Here is an 18,364-nt window from a genome sequence, read left to right as displayed (position 1 = left end):
CCAAATATAAGTCCCAATACTAACATGAAAATTAAAATCACAGTAAACACCTCAGGACCATAGTCAGAACCAGAACTTCAACTTGAAGGACAGAGAACTAAGTATGAAGTACATGTTTAGCTTCCATGGGTCTCTAACAATGATGTATATATAAGCCTGTCTTTAAATTAATGCATAATTTATGCTGAGAAAGCAAAAGTCTTCCATAAATTATTCTTAAAAAACAGTTTCGAATCTCAAAATGGCTTCGAAACTTAAATGAAAAAATACTTGTTACCAAAGGAAGTAATTTAATTCATTTAGGCAATAATTAGGCTTTGGGAGGGAGAGTCATCATCTGAAAAGTGAACAAAATTCCCTCAATATTACTATTTAAGAACTAAAGTAAAGTTAACAGCTCATTCATCAAGTAGTCAATTAGCCAACAAATTTAGCAATCTACTGAACTGAGATTAGATATCAGAAATTCTATGTTATTTTATTTGTAAGAAGGAGTCTTTTTATTTAAAAAATTTCTGATGTAATTTTAATAATCTCCCTTCTCTAGATTCCCTAACCTCAAGAAAAGGAAGATGGAAAGAAGGAAGGAAGAAAAACTTAGCAGTCAGAAAGGGAAACTACTGAAGACTAAGACACTGGACATCTGTGAGGAGACAGGAAGGAAAATACAGAGGGATAAAAACCAAAAAACCAAAAAAATGGGGCCGGCCCTGTGGCCGAGTGGTTAAATTGCGTGCTCTGCTTCAGCGGCCCAGGGTTTCACTGGTTTGGATCCCGGCTGTGGACCTAGCACCGCTCGTCAGGCTGTGCTGAGGTGGCATCCCACATGCCACAGCTGGAAGGACTCACAACTAAAATATACAACTATGTACTGGAGGGCTTTGGGGAGAAGAAGGAAAAAATAAAAAAATAAATCTTTAAAAACAAAACAAAACAAAAAAATGACTGCAAAGTGGATGAGGGCCAGTTGGCGCAGGTTAAAGGACACCTTCTTCACAGATCTTAATCACGCCAAAGGTATTAGTGCAAACACAGAATGGTACAGTAGCTGATTTTGATAACAAGGAATCCTCAAAAGAGAAACATATGGTTTAAACTCAGTTCTTTTTGAAAACCAACTTAGATACACAATTGTAAATCTTAAGTATTCAGCTAAAATACGTACAAAAAACTAAATAAAATTGAGATCGAGAAATATAAGCAGCAGGAACCATAAAGGCTTAGAACTAGTGACACTGAATTCTTTATTTAAAAAAAAATTTGAACACACAGTACCTCCTCTTCTTTTCTATTTTTAGGAAGAAGCATTAACAAGTTTTAAATACCTCAATTCTCAAAAAACAACAGCTTTTTAAAAAATAAGACTTGATTATCAGAAACAAGTAATGTGTGGTTACATACCATTTTCAAATCACTATTCATTTCCATTATTTGTCAATTCATCTTTGATGCAATCTGGGAACAACTGAGCAGTCACTAGATACCTGTTTTAGAATCTGAAGAAACTATTATCCACCACAGGAATCTAATGATATATATATTTGCATATATTTAAAATTTCAGAAGGGAAAAAGTAATAAACTATTCTAGTTACTTTATACCAAATATTTATATACCTAGTCAAAACAATACGGATCAAGATCTTTCTCCAGATGAATTGTCTTATAAAAGCTATTTTTCTCATTTCTTCTGGGGATTAAAAAAGCCTTATTTCCCTGCTAGCTAAAAGGAGGAATTTACACATTACAAGTCAGTCCTTTAGAGGTGAATACTAAATTCCTTAGGAGAACAGCCATAAAATTTATTTTTAAAAATTTATTTTAAAAAACTGAAAACCATTTCTCTCTTTAAAATCTATGACATTAATACCTACTTGATGGAGTAAGTTTCTTTTGAAAGGGCACCAACTTCATGATCTAAGCATGCAAATTAAGGAACTGAATGTATCACTGTCTTAACATAATTTGGCAACACAGAATGGCCTTACAATAAATAAATAAATAAATAAGAGAGAAGAGAGTGCACGTTCTCTACATGTGAAGTGTAACTCTGTGCCGAGGCAGCAGGTAGTGCCCACGGAGGGGCCGTAGGGGAGAGGGAAGGAGCATGTTCCTATGTACATTTTCTTGGTATTTTGGTTGTCATTCAACAACACATTACAGAGAAATATTCTTTTTATTATTACAAAGCCGTTAATTGCTCTCTCTAGAGCAATGACTCAGGTAAACGTCTTACATCTTTGAATAATGTAACTTACTTTTAAAACTAACTTATTAAATCTAAGTGCAAAGGAGTTTTCAAAGATTTCTAAGTTCTGGGGAGTAATGAATAAGGTGTTATCTGATTGCAAATTTTGAATGGTCTTTCTATATTTTAGGATATTTCATCTTATTTTCCTCTCATTAAATCATAAAATGTACTGAAATTATTTGGTTTTCCTTTACTTTCCTCCGCTTCATTTTAATTTATTTTATGGGATCTCTATGCAGAGAGAGAGGTATGTTAAAATACTGTTATTCGTATTAAAAAACTCAATTGAGGCTATATATGAACTATTAATCTACAGTATAGCATTGTTAATCTTTGACCTGGTATATTAATTCCTTTGGTGAATAAATGTCACAGGTCAATTCTTTATAAAAGGATTTTAGTAAGAGGACCAGCAGTATGGAGAGATTCCCCACCCTCACCTCATAAAATGATCAAGTCAATCAGTAGTTTAGAGCAGTTATGTGAAATATGAAAAACACATAATTTACAGCTGCAATTTTCATATTAAAAAGCAGTTAAAAACTAAGAGTAATTCAAAGCATTTCATAAAACATTTTCTGTGTTGGTTAAATAGGCCAAATAGTAAGACTGATAAAGAATATTGAGAGAACTTACGTATATCTAGTCAAGATAGAACAAAAATGTTTTAATTTTAAAAAGTGGTAGTTGCTAACTAGCAGTATAAACAGTGTCCACAATTTGGTGGCTGGCCATAGTTTAAATTTTTTTTTTTCAAGTTATTTCTGCAGCAGACATATTTTTGAAGTCTACCCACCCCTGAGTTCAACAATTATACTTTTTAGAGTGTAAAATGATATGCCCTTAATTAACAACATGTACAAAGCTACAAAATGTCATCTATACAGAGATAAAAACAATTTTTAAAATATTATTTGCCAATTATTGATTGGATAGTTTTGCTGGGGTACATATTTCAAACTTTTCAGTCAATTGGCTTTTATTTTTAAGCCCAAATTGATTCATATATTCACTGCAGGATATGTCAAAAAGAGTGCAACAATAGGCATTAGTAAAAATAACATTGTAGTAGAAACAGATTTTGCATATGTGAAAAGGTAATTTATAAAATACATTAATTGCTTTTTAAAAAGAGAACCTAGTTGCAGTATCATTAACTACATGGTACTGAGAACTGGACCTTTCAACAGTTTTGTTCCTATAGAAAAATTTTATCTAGCTGTAAGCAAAGCCTTTTAAACAAGAAAACAAAACGAAACAAACCCTCCAGGTAAAACTGTACGCTTGTGTGAGACAGGCAAGCCAACATTCCATTCCACAGTGTACTTCTGCCTAAATTTTAAAATAAAAATGTCCACACTCTTTTGTTAAAACATTAAGCCTCTGTCAAAAATGTATTTCTTATTTTAGGGTACAGGATTGAAGGACAAGATGATACTTACAAGTAAAGAAAATTTACAAGAAAAAACTTGACAGAAGTTTTTCAATTAAAGTATTGTAACATTCAAACAAAAGAAACAAAATTGCAAACAAAAATGTTTATGGATTTTCCAAACATAAATAAACAAAATAGTGTTTAGGCAGTAGGGCTCATGCTGATGGCTAGCAGGAAGTAACAGAGTGTAATCTACTTGGAAAAATCGTTAATGTACAAATAAACCCAAATTATGGACTGGAGCAGCTTAATCACCACTGCCATTTTTCTTACTTCCAAAATAAAGCCTTGATTAAATCATTCATACCCTATATTATTCAGACCTTTACTTCAGAGACTGAGGAACTATATACAATAAATGAATTTATTTTCACCATAGGGATAACATATTGTACCTCTCTGCCAATGTTACTTGAAAACCTTCCATGTCAAAACAATTTGACAGCAGATATAAACAATTCAATAAATATGCAATGATCTTTCACTACAGTCCTTTAAAGATGCATGTTAATTCATGCTGTTAACCTTAGGCTCACAGTGCATAGAATCCAAATATAAATGGTTGGGGTGACTTTCAAAGTAATGTTGGATCCCTCACTTTATTTATAATCCCACTATAACCGATGAGTTCATTTCATAGGCCCTATCATGCATTAATCACTGGGTGGCAGGAGTTAATGAAAATTTTTCCTGTTACAACGTCCATTGCCGGCAATGAACGTTCCAAAACCGCCAAGGAAGTCATTGTTATTGCACAATACATGAGGACCTGGAGCTTTTCCAAAAGCTTAAAAAAATAAAAATAAAAAATGGAATTATATTTGACATTTCCTGACACCTGCATTAATACTGTATGACTAATAATAGCATGTCAGTTGCCTGGACTGAACCAGCGATCAACATGCGCCCAGAATGCACACGAGTAAAAATGCAGTAAAAGGAAGTAGTCTTCATTGCCTATAGGTCACTTCCAGTCAAAGGTTAAAGTTCAAAGACTGAATGATCAAAGTGCTCATTTTCTCAGTAGGACTATCTTCTGCTAGGAGGATGATAACAGTGGCATCAACAAGTATCATCTTTAAGAAAAGGAGAAAAAAGATAATTAAAAAAGTCAAGCATGCATAAGTAAAATCTGCAAGTTAGTCTAACATAAAAATAATTTCAAGTAGCAAGAAGAACATGGTGTATATGTCTGACTTGCCTCCCCCAATCCCTGCAAATAAAAAGTCCAATTTGCATTCAATTATACAGTGACACAAAACTCTCAAGTTCCATTCTTCCAGGGAAATGGTAGTTACAAATCTTAAAATGATGTATTAGTATGTTAGTTCTATTTAAAATAAATTAATATACGTTAGCACATATTCAGGATTTATCCGTCTTAAGAGAATTCTTTTATGGGCAACAATTTAAAATTGTAACCAGAGAGGAAGCAAACTCTTGACCAACACTGTCATGCTATTTAACACAGAACAATACAAGTCATGTCTTTAGTTTATGAAGAAAATAACTTCGCAAATGAAGTACAATCTCCAAATCAATCAATCAAGTTAGTTATTAATTTCTCTATAGGAAATAGGTTTTTCAGCAAGGATAGATACGTGTGCAAAGGAGGTCATTAAAAAAAATCCTATAGAATTATTTAATAACGACTTCTGGTAGCCTCAACATATTATAATTATCTAACACACATAACTGTGCTCTTGACTTATTTTACAAAATTTATTTCACAAAACATAACTGAAGGATTTATTTTGAGGACTGGTTCTTCTCCAGAAAGAAGCTTTAGAAAGAAGCTAGACTAGTGGTAACTACCCAAGAGTTGTAAAAGCTCTGAAGGAGAAAATTCTGAAAAATTGGCCAAAATATTTTACAAACCATCCCTTGTTAGGATTGACATACTGCTTACAAAACTCCCATTCATAAAGACTCAATGAGAGTTAAAAAACGGTAAATATGACTTCTATGCTGAGCAAACTAATGGACTATTACACAATCTTACACCTTAAGGGTAATCTAAAGGATGAAATAGACTAGATTTTTAAAATAAATCATATCTAAATCATGACAATCCTCTAAATAAATAAATAAGAATATCTTAAAGAAAAAACAAGTGGAGAGTTTATAGCCTCTAAATGTCACATCAAAGTATCTGTTTCTTAAATTACTGTGGAACTTGGAATAAAGAGGATATATTTGTCACGGATGCAGAAGACAAAAACATGAAGAGTTTGCTTAAAACATCACTTCTCCAGCGGAGTATTTTATAATACTAGAGTTCTTAAAATTAATACTGAAACTGATCACACTTAAATCTCTAAGCTAAGAGGTGGCACTAAACTCTACCTACAATGTCAACTACTGGGGATAAACCTGAGTATCATACCACAAGACAATGCATACAGTAAGAAAAGTGACAGATAAAATTCAACTGGAACATAATGTTACCTAGTTAACCACCAGCTTTTATCTCCAAAGACATACCATCTTTGATAGGTGGTACCATAAATCTATCTTTATCAGGTTGTTCATTCTGGAAGTTTTTCAGTACAGAAGGCTGCTGTAGAATGTGTTACCACCCACCAATGTGAGTAGAGGAGATCCGTATGAAGCTATTCTCCCTATCCCAATCCCCATCTTGGGTCAGATGTTAGCATAAATTTAGGACTAATAAGACACTACCTGCCTTGAATGCTCTTATCTTTGTAGAAACAAACTTACTAAATGAGTTCTGAAGACAGAGTTCAATTGTCTCTGATAGCTGGACCACAGGGGACTTGAACATTACAAATCCATGATGGCTATATGTAATCCAGAGTCTATGAGCAAATATTTAAGCATGGAGCTAGGTGGGAGCCAAAGCCATGGCCTCTTTTTCCTCTAAATAAAAAGCCCATCACTAAGAAACAAAAAAACTCATTTGTTAGCAGAAGGAACAGTTTCATAACTAGATGAAAAGGATTATTGGATACTAGGACTAGCTTATGAAAAAAAATTAGAGTAAACCCATCTTGGATCAAGACAAATAAACATCTATAAAAGGTGGTGAAAGAACGTAATATATTTAATCTCTTGTCTAAAGTATTTGTGGCAAGATGATGGCCTGATAAAAAAATCTCACATTAACCATTTATGTTTTTTCTGGAACTGCAGAAGCCCCTACTAAAATTATACCCTCAAATATAATATACAAATTACCAGTTCCAAAGAGGCGACACCTACCATGGCTACCTTCACTGGGCTTCTGGGAAACGTGAATGAGAGAACTATATTAGAAGGAGGTCATTTAGTTCTCCCCAGAGTCTAAGAACCATCACATTATATTGGAAACCACCTCCCCTGGATATTCCCAGGGACAGAAGACTGGAAGAAGAGGACCACAGTGCTTCAGTAGATACGAAGTGGGACGCCGCCTCCAAGAAAGACAAAAACCTTTACAGTTAGGTTTCTCTCTCAACAGCTAGGGAATTAAAGTTTTCTTTTGATGAACTGATTCAACAAAGATTTCACAGTAGACAACAGAATTATTATCTAGCAGGAAATACTGGGCAAATACTTTAAAACTGACTAAAAGCTTGGACTCAGGAATTTAGAAAGTGGTTTTGTAACCCTAAAAGGTAGCACAAATAAAAAGGTTCACAACTAACACAGGTAAATCTATGGCCAGCTAAAAGGAAGGGAGAAAAGGAGTTTGTTAATATTAGTCTGAGGAATTTTATGTTCCTATCCCCTTATAATTCTACAGGAAATGTTCCAGCTGAATGGAACCAGAATGTAGTCTATAGCTTTGTAAAAAAGATATTCCTCTACTCCTCCCCAAACTACACACTCACTAGTTTACCGGACATAACATCTAAACATTATGCCAGGGGGCCGGCCCAGTGGTGCAGCGGTGAAGTGCACATGTTCCACTTCTGCCGCCCGGGGTTCGTCGGTTCGGATCCCGGGTGCGGACATGACACCACTTGGCAAAAAGCCATGCTGTGGTAGGCATCCCACATAGAAAGTAGAGGAAGATGGGCATGGACGTTAGCTCAGGGCCAGTCTTCCTCAGCGAAAAGAGGAGGATTGGCAGTAGTTAGCTCAGGGCTAATCTTCCTCAAAAAGTAAATAAAAATAAATAAATAAATAAAAATAAACATTATGCCAATTTACTTCCTATAAGCCTAATTTTCTGGAGCCAATAGTCAATAGCAGTCTTCAGCTATACTCTATCACCTTAAGGAAAATGCTTCTGGAACCACAGATCTGTACTTCCATCTGTGGAAAGCAATCATTTATGAAACAAAGTTGTATATGTTTAATATTGATCCCATGAAACAGACTGTATTAATGGATTCCAGTTGGCTATCTCATTGAAATATTTTTATGATCACATAAAAACATACTTTTTATCTTTCTCAAAAAGAATTTTCTGTTTTATGATACAGAACTTTGAGGCCGATTCATTCATTCATATACTGAACCAGATACAGATCTGTTTTCTACAGAAAATTCTAGCCCTGAATCATAGGTAAATTCCTCAGCCCCTTTGTATCTGAGATGAGTTGTCTATTTAAATACCTATTTTTGGTTAGGTCTATTTATTTTTTTAACCCTATTCTCTCTGTTCAATTGATTTTTCAAACCATATGGACCCTTGCCTTAATTGGTAACAAAGAGATTATTTGCAGTCCCATGCAGATAATCACCTTAGTCAACTTCAAGTAAGTAACAATAAGGAACAGGTATTCACATATCAATGAATTTTTACACTATAATAAGTTACTGTGTGCTACACAACCTCAAATGCAATAGAAAATAGGATGTATACAAAGACCACAGTACGGGAACAGTGACTGGCCTGATTTTCAAGGTGTGCTAATAAGGTGGAAGATCCTAAATTTAAGCTGAGAGGCTTTTTTTAAAGAATCCAATACTGGTATGTGGCAGCTGAATTTTGGTGTGTCAGCTGAGTCGTCCACTTCTAAAACCAGGAAGCGAATTTCAGATTTGTTGTTTTTCATTAATAGTGCCTCCATCCTGCACCCAGGAAGGCCCCTCTGAAGTACACAGATATCACTAATCTAAACCAAAACCTCTCTTGCCTCTTTGATAAACTCTGACCCACGGTGACCCAAGCATGCTGGTTAGCACTACACAGGATGACTGCGGAGCTCGATTCCTGAGGCCTACAATTCTGCTTGGTTTCTAAAAACTGAAGTGTTTCAGTGAGCTCATCCAACTCCAAGGAAGTCTTTGTTCCGTCTCTGATCTTTTTGTTTAGGTTTGCAGGTCTCATCAGGACACTGGCCTGACCTTATAATCCTTCCAGAATTAGACGATGCTAAGAAATAACAAGAGTACATATTTCAGGGTAACCTGGTGTTTTAAGGAGAACATGATCAATGAAGATCTTTTGGAACTAAAGCAGCAAAGCAAAAAACATAAGCGGACATCTTGAAAGCTCTAAAACAAAGCTAATGTGTTCTGTTTTATGAGTATGATTCTCTTTTCAATAAGATTTTCCAAATTCAACTACAATGCCAAGGTGGGCTATTTTTCACATAGCCTATAACTGTTATTCTGAAATGTATACAGGAGAAGAAGATATACGCTACACAGCTGAAATGCTTTGGCTTTTTAAAGGTGAAGGAAATGTTGAAGGAAGATCGATCCTCCGTATCCACTCCCATTTACGACAGAGCAGGTGCTCTACCACCTCAAAGCAGAACTAACATTACCCTTCCTTGATTTCGTAGGAGACTCACTCGTGGAGCAGCACTGTTGATCTAAGGAAGAACGCAGGAGGGGAACGATTCAAGTTTGCAGGGTTCAAGCAGGAGCAGAAAAAGTACTGAGATAAAACGGACACTGTACGTCAATGAACTGAGGATGTTTTAAACAGAATTATCTGTAAATGAAAAAATGTATCTGTATCTGAGACAAGAAACTGGACTAGGATAGTCACGATTTAGTTGAATTAGAATCCAGTGCCTTTTAAAAAAGGCTAATTTGTATTTGGGGGGGTTGGGGATACTTTTAATCTGTTTATTGAGAAAATGAATTCCTACACAAACCCTGGACTATTTTACATTATCTAAGAGGTTAATTTTGTTTGAAAAGCCTCTTTTCTTGGTACTTCTTGGTTAACCTGGAGATGATCCATCTGCAAACTACTAAAAGACTTTTCTACTTCAGTTATGAAAGTATGGATTTCTCAGTAACAGATAAAAACTATAACTCTATGAAAAATAACTTCTATGAAGTGTATTTTATTTTAAAGAATTTTTAGATTTCTAGTTTCACTATGTGACTCTTCCCTATTTCTTATTCAAAAGCAAGATAGATAAAGACTTCTCATGAGTGCTTTCAACAGTAGAAGGCATCATTAGAGGGCGTGAAAGATGGCTGTCCTTTTCAAACTTCCCTACCAGAGAGTAAGGAAGAGAGAAACAGGAATATACCATCTCACACTGGGGGGAGACAGAGTGGGAGAGAGGACTCTACCTTCAAAACATATGTATGGATTTTTTTTTTTCCAAGAAAGATTAGCCCTGAGCTAACATCTGTTGCCAGTCCTCCCCTTTTTTCTGAGGAAGACTGGCCCTGAGCTAACATCAGTGCCCATCCTCCTCCACTTTATATGTGGGACGCCTACCACAGCATGGCTTGCCACTCAGTGCCATGTCCCTACCCGGGATCTGAACTGGCGAACCCCAGGCTGACGAAGTGGAAGGTGCGCACTTAACCGCTGTGCCCCCGGGCTGGCCCCGCCCCACGTATGGATTTTTTAAATTCATCACTCAAAGACAATTTCTTCTCAAGTTTTATTAAAAAAAACCTTAAAGTGGTTAAAAACACTGTGGGAAAGACAATGGGGGAATTTTTCTATTATGAGTGAGGCTGAGTGTGAAATACAATGACTACTTTCCTAAGAACTTTGACACTTTAAAAAAGTGTTTCATTTAGCTGTGTTTGTCAATATTCTTGATTGGACTAATCTGAATTTTTGATGAATTTGGGAACGCTAAGATAAAGGGGTCTGTTGACACTCAAGGAATTTTTGTTTTGTTTTTTTTTAAAGGCTCTTTGTAAAGGCACAGAGGGAAGAGGCAGCTTAGTATCTGGACCTAAAAGGCAAGAGGATGTAAAAGACTGAGAAGTCAGCAATGTAAACTGAAGTAAAGGGCCATTTCATTAAAGTAGGCTCTTGCCAAAAGTTCTATGGGAACTTAAGTGCTCATAAACAATTCCTGAAGCCTGATTATTAATGCATCTTATTTAGAAACCTGTCTTTTTATCTCCAAGAATCCCCGAAACAGAAGCTCTCAAGTGACCAGCTATATCAGAATTATCTCGGGAAATCTTAAAACTAAAACAAAACCAGGACTCTAAACCACAGTCGTAAAGTTTATTGGATTCCTTAAAGGAGGGAATGATCAACAAGGCTTTAGTGAGAGTTCCCGAGAGGGGTGTGTGTGGTGGAAGGATTCATTCCAGGCACATAGTACATGCAGGGGCAACAACGTGGAGGATAAGGAAAGAACGTGTATTATAAATACGATCCACTGAATATTTCTCGCATAAAACATCTCTTGTATTAAAGATGATTTTCTTAGGATGGATTCTTAGCAGCTTAGTAACTGAGACAAAAAGTTTGGTCTTGAACTTTAAGCTTGTTAAGTATTGCTGAACTGCTTCCTTAAAGGATTACAACTTGCTATACTACCAGCAGGTATGGAAATAAACTGTTTTATTCTACCCTTTACTCTCCTCCAGCATTGCACTCACTTTACAAAACCCTGCCAATTCAGTAATAGTTTCAAAATGCTAAATTTGTAATTATTTTACTGTGTTAAACTTTTTTGCCTATGCTTTTAATGAACTGTGCTTATTCTTAAATAACTTTCATAAATGATCTTTACTTTTAATAAGCTATGTTTTTCACAATTTTATTTTAATTTATATTGACTGTGCTTTGAGGTTTTTCAGTGCTTTTATAAAAGGTTTAAATTTTCCTATAATTAACTGTTTAACTTCTTTGTGATTCCTCTTAATTTCAGAAATTCTTCCGTTGATACTCAACTTTTTAAAAAATACTTTTTGTATTATTGTATTTTTTAAAAATATATTTAATTCAATAGACAGGAAATATTTTATATATGAAATAAAAATGTAAATTTTTCTTTCCCAAAATAATTACTAATTTTCTAACAGGAATACTTACTAAATAATTTTGCTCCATTTCACCGATTTGTGACACCTTACTTAACACATTTAAATCTTATATACAAAAAAGGCCTAGAAAAGAGTAATTCTATTTCAATGTCTACTCTTGCATTAATGTTTTGGTGTCTGGCAGACTGATTCTCCTTCATTATCCTGTAGTTCAAAATTCAAACTGCTCTTCTCACCTGTTATTTCTTTCCAAACCTTTCAAAGCACTCACTCCACCATAACACTGGATTTTTACTGAATTACATTAAACCTATAATTTGTAAAGAATATACATTTTTGTAATAATACTGGTTTCTCATCAAAGTATCTCTATTTTTTCACAGCTCTTAAAAGATGTGTCATCTCTTCTAGGTCATCTCTATTTCTCATTAACTTTATCCCAAATATTCCTATTCTGTGGCCCTCAGGAATGGCATTCTTCTTTCACTGTGTTTTCTAACCTGGAACTGCTGTTTTAATGCTATTGTATTGACTCTAGCCATCTTTTATCTCAACACTCAGAGAACTCTTATAATTAAAAAGGTTTTTAATTGACTCAAATTAACTGAGGTAACAGAAGGTTTCACATTGGATACAAAGGTTTAAGGGGGAAAGGCCCTATTCCTACTATTTAGTTTTGTGAGTTCTACTTTGTTATTAGGATAACATTTAAAAAAGGAAATGCTCTCATGTATAAAAAAAAAAATTAGAGGGTGGTTTTTATTCACTTGTTTCAAAAAGTACGTTGAGGAATATAAAATTTTTGTTCTTAATTTCAAATACCCCTTTGGGGAAGCAGTAAGGTCAGTTGAGAAAAGATGCTAGCAGCTTTCAGTTATAAAGCTGCCGTCACCCTCCCAACAAGAACAGAAATGTAAACTTCCTGAGAGTACTGTATTCATAAAGCTATAACCAGCAGAACCTCAAGTGTTTTGAGGACTAGCTATTAGAGCAGGAAGAGCTCTCTTTAATTTGCTGGGTCGTCTCTCACAGTGTGATTCCATCCCTCTTCCCCACCAAGAACAGTCACCAGAACTAAACGAGCACACAAGGCATCAAAACTTCTATTTCAAACAGCAGGTTTCCCAATTTGATCTGAAGATTATTAAGGACTTCTTTTTTTGTAATAAAATAGTAGAGTTTCAGAATGTTAATGCAATTGTAGATTTCACTTGCATGATGGCTAATTTTATGTGCCCCATTCAAAATCTAGTATAATTTATCCATAAAATATGTTAAAATATTTTAAAGAAGCTTCTCTACATTACAAAAATATGTCAATTATATATTTCCTTCTTTTTCCCAAGCAAACAGATATATAATCTTTCAAACCAAAATGCTAAACAGTTATTATTCTAAGGTAAAACTGCTTACCATGATACCACCATTTTGTTTTCTTTGGATTCTTGTTACATGTTCGAACATAAAAAGAATTATCTGGTGGTCGTCTCTGAAACCAAAAAGAGTTTAAATAGATAAGAAGTTGTAAAACAGAAAAACATAAGGGTGAGACAGTTTTCATAAAAGCCTTAGTGAAACTATTACAGAATGTATAAAAAACAATATAAACACTGGCGGCATAACTGAAAGAATAATATATAACAGGAAATGTAGACTCTCAACACTGAAATTGTTCAAGAAAAAAATAAGGGTGCGCATGTTTGATTTGGGTTAGGTTACAGCGGGATTACTTGAGAACGACTATCAACGAAATGCGGCAGCATTAGGTTGTAAAGAATTTTGGTTTCATTTATCTTATCTCCCTGGAAGTAATTTATTAATTACTTTTGTGAGTTAATTAAAACAGAAAAGTCTAGCTAATTAGGTTCGTCTGAGAGACTATAGCAACATATAAACTTCCACAGGCAATTTTTTTTTCCTGTAAGATAGTACCATCAAGGACAGACTAAAGGATTCAGTTTCCAAACAATATATAAGAGGAAAAAAGGAGGAAAGACATATTGGCATTTCTGCTATACATATGCCGATTCACACAATATTAGAAACATGGCAGCTCTGCAAGGGAGCTACATCAGAAACAGTGATGCCAGTAACACTGAAGATAGATTATAGAAGAGAATTTTCCTGAAAACTGTTGGATATTGATCAGACACAAGAAATATGTGACTCTACAAAGACTTGAAAACATGTCAAATTTGTACTAAAGCCACTGAGAGCAGGTTTGTAGATAACATGATAGGTCCAGCCAAAAAGCAACGTACAATGATCTTACTTGAGCCTCATAATACCCTTATGAGTTAATATTAAGAGCAATTTAACAAAAAGGAAGAGTAGAGCATAAGAAGTTAAATAACTGTCTCAAGATTACGCTGTTGACACAGTTTGAGAAAATTCCTGAAAAATTAATAGTATGAAATTAGATGCTTGACTCCTTCAAAGAATAGATGATGTGCTATTGTTTGTCCTGCAAAGTCATAACCAGTGTTCATTTGGAATAAATTGCTACTACTGTAGCAAATAATTTCATAAACTTATTTTATCTGTATATTCATTAGAACTCAATCTTCAAAAAAAAAAAAATATTTAAGGGAGAAAAAAATCACTCATTCTATTTGCTTAAGTCAAGAATATAACCAAACTGGTAAATGATCAAGATGTGGTTTTTAGAAAAATAAAGTTAACTACACAAAAAGATGGATTACCAACATTGTTTTAGGAATGGAATACAAGCTGGAAAGTTTGGCCTGTCTATACAGGAAACTGAGAGTAAAGGGTAGATCACTGAAGGGCCTCTCTCTTTAATCTATCAGAAACTATCCTTAATCCACTGAAATCTACTGATATAATGAATTTACATGCCTTCAGCTTAGGAAACCATTCTTGACTGTGAAAAAGGAAACTGGAACGAAAGAATTATGACTAAATCAAAGTCACCAAATGCCTAGAGTAAAAATTAAAAATTGTATTCAAAGAGAGTCGACTATTAAAGTGAAACTCATAGAACCATGTCCACCACAGAATAAAATTCACCTGTTTTAACAGAAGAGCTTTTGGTGAGTATTTAAAAGACTTTTTAAAGCTTATTTGGAGCTAGATTCTCTCAATGCCAAAGCAAATTCTCTTCATCTCTGTAACCTAGTATTTTAACACCGTAAAAACAGCACATAGTAGGTATCTAATAAATGCCCACTGAAGTTTATCTTATTTCACAGAACTAATGCTACTGTGTGAAGTCAAGATTCTGACTTCGAGATTACCATCTTGGTGGAGTTTATATTACATAATATAGTTCATCAATAAATTAAATGCAACGATTAGTCTTATACTAAGTATGCAGGAAACACTAGTAGCAGACACCTAAAAAGTGAGGGAATAGTGGTGGTTAGAAAAGGACGACACAGGTAGAGAATATAGTCATTTTCTAATTTTTTAACAGTAAATCATTACATTTAAATATAAACAAAAGCTAATAATCATAAGGCACAGGCAAGAGCTGTGTGCAGACAACACTGCTATTCATCTCAACTTTCTTACTAAATCCTATGGTTACCGCCTCACCTTTCTATAGACATTAAACATTGACAGGGACTTGTAACTGCAAACTGCTCTGCTCTACACCTAAAAGTTTAAAATGTGCATGTGTGTTGGGGGTCGGAGGTGGGAGAAAGGAGAAAATATGGAAGCAGTAACTGAGCCAGACTGGCTTCCTAAGCCCTTGGGGTTAACACAAGCTCAAGTGTAGCCTTAAAACGCAGCTTAGAAAAGCCAATAGCAAAGAGGAAACTAACATTAGATAACACATACCCTGTTTCGTCTATTTTAAGATGCACATTTTAATATTCCTGAGTGGAGATACTTCTCTTTTAATTAAGGAGATACTTCTCTTTTAACTAATGGTGTCTCATAGTTTAACTGCCAGAAGTTTTTTCTTTCTTATATGATATATAAAATCAGATTATTAAGAGCTCCTAATGTTACAATTAAAAAAATACAATTTAACCCATTATTTCCCATGCTTATTTGGACAAAAAAGTCCTTTTTTTTAAACCTAACACCAAGAAACCTCTCCTAGAACTAACATTCCAAGAAACTCACTTTGTAAACAATGGCTTGGAGCGTTTCAGAGACCAGAAAACTGACCATTTAAAAATTAAGTACTATCTTACAAGTTCTTTAAATACTAATTTAATACAAATCACAGTTCAATTTGGAGGACACAGAAAAAATCCTGCTAAAATAAATAAATAACTCCACAGCTCCCTCATCTCTAAAGTAAATTGGCTTCTCCTTTAAACAGAATACAAAAGGAAAACCTCACGAAGACAGGCTTTAAAACGTAGAAGTACATGAATGTTGTCCTACTCTAACCCTCACGTAGAAATGACAAGAGGGCCAGAAATGCACAGAGGATTTAGAGACTTTAAAGGGCTATCCCAAATTTAACTCATATGATTTTTCTTTCTGGTCTTTTTCCTCTCTCCATCAGACACAGAATCTATGGATTAGTAAAGAAGAGTAAGAGGAAAAGTCCTGAAAATTCTACCGGTAATCTAGTCTTCTTCCTTCAACCTAACCATTGTAACAGGAGAGCTCTGGTCTGGGGAAGTTCCCTAAAAGAGGCTCATAGGGCGGGGGCCAGCAGAGGGGAGAAGGGAGCTATGATGCTTCTTCCTGGGGCTTTCCATTGTGTAATACAGAAACAAGAATTTCTTGTACACTTTTGCCTTGTGCATGCTTATGGAAATAAAACTCAGATTATTTAAGAATATGTGCAGAAACTTTCTGTTAAGAAATATAATACAATGTCTGACAATATTTGGAACAAAAGATTATAAAAATAATCTTCCAATCTATTACTAAACATGACATTGCCCATAACTTTATAATAAAAAGCATTAAGTCCTTCCTTCAAATAAATTATATATTAAAATAGTTTCTCTACCTAAACTAAAAGAAGACATATTACCTGGTATAATTCTGAGAAGTCCTACCTTTTCTTTGCAGCTGGAAAGCATGCTAATAATGCTAAGACAGACTGATTGGACTGAGAGCGCTGGGGACCAGTCTTCTGTTAGAATGGATAAACAGATATGACCATTGCTATAAACATGAGGATGAACAGGAATATTTTCACCAGTAAACATGACCTAAGAAAGAATAAAATTCCATTAACACTCAAATATTCTGTATCACCAAAAAATAAAATATTCTCCACATAATGTTAAAAACCAAATTAAAAACAAACAAAATCAGTGCCGGGAACAAGAAAAACAACTGCTTATTATTTATTCTCATCAACTCAGTAAGTACTGGTTTCACTGTATGAATGACCATGTAGTAGGGAAAAAACCAGATTATCTATTTTATATTTCAGGTATTTTTCACAAACTCCTATAAAAAAATTTTAAATTACCATGTATTTTTAGACTAGTAAAAGACAACTATATTTATAAGAATGGTTTTTCAAATTCTACTCATTGCTCTCTGCATACAGAAATCAAACACACTAAAATTCCAGATGAAAGTATTCAATGTTGAGACAGTATGAGTTGCAGGTGGTAGAAACACCCCCTCCACCTATAACAATGCAGTCACCTAGGGTCCTGTATGCAAAAGGAAACGACTGCTATATATTCCACCTCCTCTAAACTCACATGTCCATTATGATGGGTGAAAATTACTACTCATTAATCGGCAAATAATTATGTGCCTAGACAAAAAAACAAAGGTTGAATAAGTCTCCCAATTACTTGCTGTTTTTCTCTGCTTTTTCTGTTACCCAATTCTAACAGCTTTTCCTTTCTCCACTTGCCTCAGCACTGCTTTGAAGAGGTAATAAATCTATTATTTTCTTCCTCTGCCCTAATTAACTGAACAAATATCTCAATAGTAGTGTTTCTTAAACATATCACCCTAAGCATCTGAATAGGCAGGAGGGTAAAGTCATATATCCTGAGGAATCTATAAACACAGCCCAAAGTAGGTCAAGGAAAGTAGAAGTCTTATATTTAAGAATGTTTATATAAATGCTACTTCACAATAAATTATTTATTTTGATATAAAAATTAATCCACCAATCTTGAAGTGAATTTTATATTGCAGTAAGATGCAGCATTTTCCATTCTGTTGTTTAGTAGTAATTCCTAATTCCTGACCTGGTCTTAAAAAAAATCACCTGAAGATCTGGCTAATTTAAAATGCAAATTCAAGGGCCCCACTTTCACAGACTCTAATTCAGTAGGTATGATGGTATTTTACAAAGCTCATCATATATAAACCAATAGTTCCTAAACCAGACTTACGGTATCTCTCTCAGCCCTGCAAACTGTCTCACACTTGAATATAGCAGAATCTTAGTACAAAGAAACGCTACTTTAAGTTATGACGGAAACGGATGAAATATGTATTGCTCTAGACATACTCTTTTTTTCCTTTATAGAGCAGAAAAGAGAGCCAATGAAACAAGAGTGGCCAGAGTAAGGTATGTCATAGTTTATATGAGATGCTATGGGAAATTAC

At 34.5% G+C, this 18,364-nt stretch overlaps 1 protein-coding gene across 1 annotated transcript in view; it reads right to left on the bottom strand.

Annotated features, from left to right (window-relative positions):
* Positions 1 to 1,215: 1,215 nt before the first annotated feature.
* UBE2W (ubiquitin conjugating enzyme E2 W) overlaps positions 1,216 to 18,364 on the bottom strand; it is a 65,801-nt gene continuing 48,652 nt past the window's right edge. Inside the window, exons 4-6 of the mRNA XM_070481031.1 lie at positions 16,837 to 16,992; positions 13,259 to 13,334; positions 1,216 to 4,761 (exon numbers count right to left, since the gene is read on the bottom strand). Coding sequence (XP_070337132.1) covers positions 4,748 to 4,761; positions 13,259 to 13,334; positions 16,837 to 16,992 — 246 coding nt within the window. The 3' untranslated portion in view covers positions 1,216 to 4,747. The remainder of the gene's footprint in view (positions 4,762 to 13,258; positions 13,335 to 16,836; positions 16,993 to 18,364) is intronic.

Source organism: Equus asinus, chromosome 12, assembly GCF_041296235.1.
Source record: "Equus asinus isolate D_3611 breed Donkey chromosome 12, EquAss-T2T_v2, whole genome shotgun sequence".
NCBI lineage: Eukaryota > Metazoa > Chordata > Mammalia > Perissodactyla > Equidae > Equus > Equus asinus.
This window is presented reverse-complemented; position numbering and strand designations above follow the sequence as displayed.